Raw genomic sequence first — 3485 nt, 5'->3', positions numbered from 1 at the left:
CCCTTTTTAAAAAAAGCAGTTAAATAATAAGGACATATAAATCATGATCATTGATTAGTATACGATGATTTCTCGATAAAAACGACGTATTTGAAACAGAATACCGCTCATTTCGTAACCCACTTGCATTTTTTATCCTTAAAAAACATGATGATAACGTTGATGGTTGTGAATTCATTGATAAAAATATAACTTCAACATAACAATTTTAATTAATAATATATAACTTAAAATATTATTATTTAAATAAATAAAATAGAAAATAGAAAAGCAAGCCAAAGGCATTCCCCTTTTTCCCAATCTCCACCCAATACAAGCCTTGATTTCAACGTACAACCCATGAAAGCAGCACCAAACCTAACCCTAGTAGGACGATATTATATCATGCATTGATGACTAGTACTGTAACATCTCAGCAGACGCCATGATCGGCTGTTGATTAAGGTACATCAAGTTCCATGGATTGTTCATGAAATCAGGCTGTTCAAATTCAAACAAACCAGGGGCGGTGGTTGTACTACTGCTACAGTTGATGAGATTGATGATTTCGTTGAGATAATCTAGCCTCTGGCTCAGCTCACCCATCTGAGCTCTTATAACCGAGTTCTCCGCTTCGACTTGAACGAATTGCTGTGTGGTGACGTCAATGGTGGTCAAGATCTGGGTGTTATCCTTCTTCATCTGGTTGATCTGATCCGTCAGATCATCAAGATGTTTCTGTTTCCTCACCCTCGATCTTCGTGCCGATTCACGGTTTGATTGCATTCGTTTCCTCTTCCTCAGGCCCACCAAATCCTCCTCGGATCCAGAGTGGTGGATCTGAGACGAATTCCCACTTGAAGAAGCCATATACGCAATATTACCAAATTAAAAGAAGCTAGCTAGGTCTAGGTCTAGGTCTAGGTATAGGTAGAAGAAAGTAACTAAACTTGAGGATGGAGAAATAGATATAGATATGTGCAGGTTTTGGGAGGGTTATTCATGAAAAAACGTAGAACCAGTAGAGGAAGACGACAGATAAGGATTGAACGAGATGAGTCCGGCGCCGGAGAGAGGAGCTGATGGTAAATCCGGACAGGAGAAGTTCACTGAGAACAGGAGACATCAATCTCTAACATCTATTCCGACGAATTAATGGTGGGTTTTGGAAGAGAAAGAGATGATGAAAGAGGGATGATTATATAGATGAAAAACGGAAGGTGGGTGTGCATTAAAATAATGGAAAAAGGTGGGGGAAAAGCGAACCCAAAGAATATCCGCCATGGGAGATGAGAGAGTGTGATGCTGATTGAGGACGTAGGGTGGAGAGAAACTTACACAAGAAAACAAACTACATACAGCTGGTAAGCTTCAAAAACAAACAATATTACCACACCATGTTTATTGTTGATTTTTTGCTTTAATTTTCTCTACTTACAAGTTATTTATCCAAACACTCAAAAATGTTTATTACCGATACCATGTCGGAATAAGTCAATAAATTGTTTTTATAAGTAATCCCAAACACCCCCTAAAATAAATATATTAGATTGGTTCCTCTTATATTCATTGGATTTCAACTGATATATATTCACACAATAAACTTTTATTAATAATATTTACTTTAAGAACATAACGTCTTGCTTCAATAACAACAATTTGTCTGTTTTAACTAAATGTTGGGTTCAAAGTTGTGCTTTGATTGTTGTATTCAAGTTTGTTTCTGTTAATTTTGTATTAGTGTTGCTTTAATGCTTTCTAGCATAAACAAGGTAATTTGTCTTGTAATTAGTGTAGAGCTTATCATTAGTGTAATCATTACAAAGATTGAATACAAAATATTTGGGTTAAAATTCTCTCTCTAAATTGTTCATATTGTTCTTCAAGATTATCTGATTTACTGATTGTTTGGGACACACACTAACATCATTAAATATTAGGACAGGGTCGGTAAAGAGATATGGATATGGGCATGTGCAAATCGATCTTGTCTTTATAGCAAATCCACATAGCCTTTCGGGTTCCTGTTCCCCATTACCAACATAATATTCGTGTAAAGCGAAATCATCCTATATGACTTGCTTCACCACAAAGGTTCGCACTGCCCACCTATCATTTTGTCCCTGATTTATAATGCAGTGTATATATACGATGCTTGATTTGGATTCGTTGCTACAAGTTCTCGAGAAAAGTCCATAAACAAATTAAACCTCTCTCAATTCGTAGTAGTTAAACACAAAACCATAAGCTTCACATGTGAATTTGTTAGATTTAAAGGGATGGTGGGTGTTTATGAATAAAGAGATTTGGCTTTATAAAAGATGGATTATGCATGAATCCAATGGACCATGCAAATTTCAACGTTTCTATAACTAAAAGAAGGTGAGATTCTTCACACACAAAAACCATCCAAATTTACTCCAACAACATTTTATTCATTAATTAATCTTTATTTTCTTAATTTAAAAAAAATCTGTTATCTGTATAAGAAGTTAGGGGTTGTTTGGCAATTAGTGAATGTTTGGTGCAAAATAATTAAGTAATCAGAATGATTAAAAGACTCTCATGATATAGTGCAAAATGAAATATAATTGTTTGGTAATTGTGTACAGTGAAATTAGGGCTCTTAATGGTTAAGGGAGATTTATGATACAAAATCATTCAGAGGGTTTTAGAACCATTAAGAGGCTGACTTTTTTTTTGCCAAACAAGATTCACCTCTTAACAATTCAGATGTTGCCTCTTAATGGAACTATTAAGAGTTAAACAAACAACCCTTTAGGTTTGAATTAAAGAATCAAGATAATGGTCGAAGTCGAACTGTGGCTTGTGAGGGTAATATTGTTGTTTTACCACCTTGTATATCTATACTATATTATAAAGTTTTTAATAAAAAAATTTAAAAATCATTTTTTATACATGAAGTACTGTTTATTGATGCATATTAGTTAAAATTCAAGATTACAAGTAAATAATGTATAAGTACAACTTATTAAAGCTTCATATTTGAATTCGTGTAACTAACTATAGATAAACATAATCAAATACCGGATAAACATTTCATTTTAAATATAAAAATCTAAAATATAATTAAGATCGTAATATTTAATTATATCTTTATAAAAAATAAATTATTTTTTTTATTAAACCTAAATTAAATTATAATAAAAAAGTTAAATTAAAGAAATTACACAACAAAACAATAACTTTTAATAGTTAATTTGATACTAATACCGATTTGTTTTTTAAATTTTTTAAAGATATTCTCAAATTTATATTTTATTTAAAAATAAATTAATTATCGTTTTTCTCAAAACCACTTACAACCATATTATAACATCGACAGGGAACAAAATAAAACGAAACATTAAAATCGAGATATATCTCACTGCATTACACGAATACCCTTCTAATTATACAAAATATTATTTATGAGTCCAGATTTAGAAAATGAATATGTTTTCTTAATTAATGTTTTTTAATATCTTGAATTATGACGTAAACAT

General features: G+C 31.9%; 1 protein-coding gene across 1 annotated transcript; it reads right to left on the bottom strand.

The window, feature by feature from the left end:
• Positions 1 to 248: 248 nt before the first annotated feature.
• On the bottom strand, positions 249 to 1171 carry LOC112509600 (bZIP transcription factor 11-like). The gene has a single exon (XM_025114648.1). The coding sequence runs from the start codon at positions 847 to 849 to the stop codon at positions 397 to 399; it is 453 nt and encodes a 150-aa protein (XP_024970416.1). The 5' UTR covers positions 850 to 1171; the 3' UTR covers positions 249 to 396.
• Between the last annotated feature and the right edge of the window lie 2314 nt (positions 1172 to 3485).

The sequence above is a fragment of the Cynara cardunculus genome (genome assembly GCF_001531365.2).
Source record: "Cynara cardunculus var. scolymus isolate 2C chromosome LG 3, CcrdV1, whole genome shotgun sequence".
Classification (NCBI taxonomy): Eukaryota; Viridiplantae; Streptophyta; class Magnoliopsida; order Asterales; family Asteraceae; genus Cynara; species Cynara cardunculus.
Note: the sequence above shows the minus strand (reverse complement) of the source record. Positions and strands in the feature narration are given on the sequence as shown.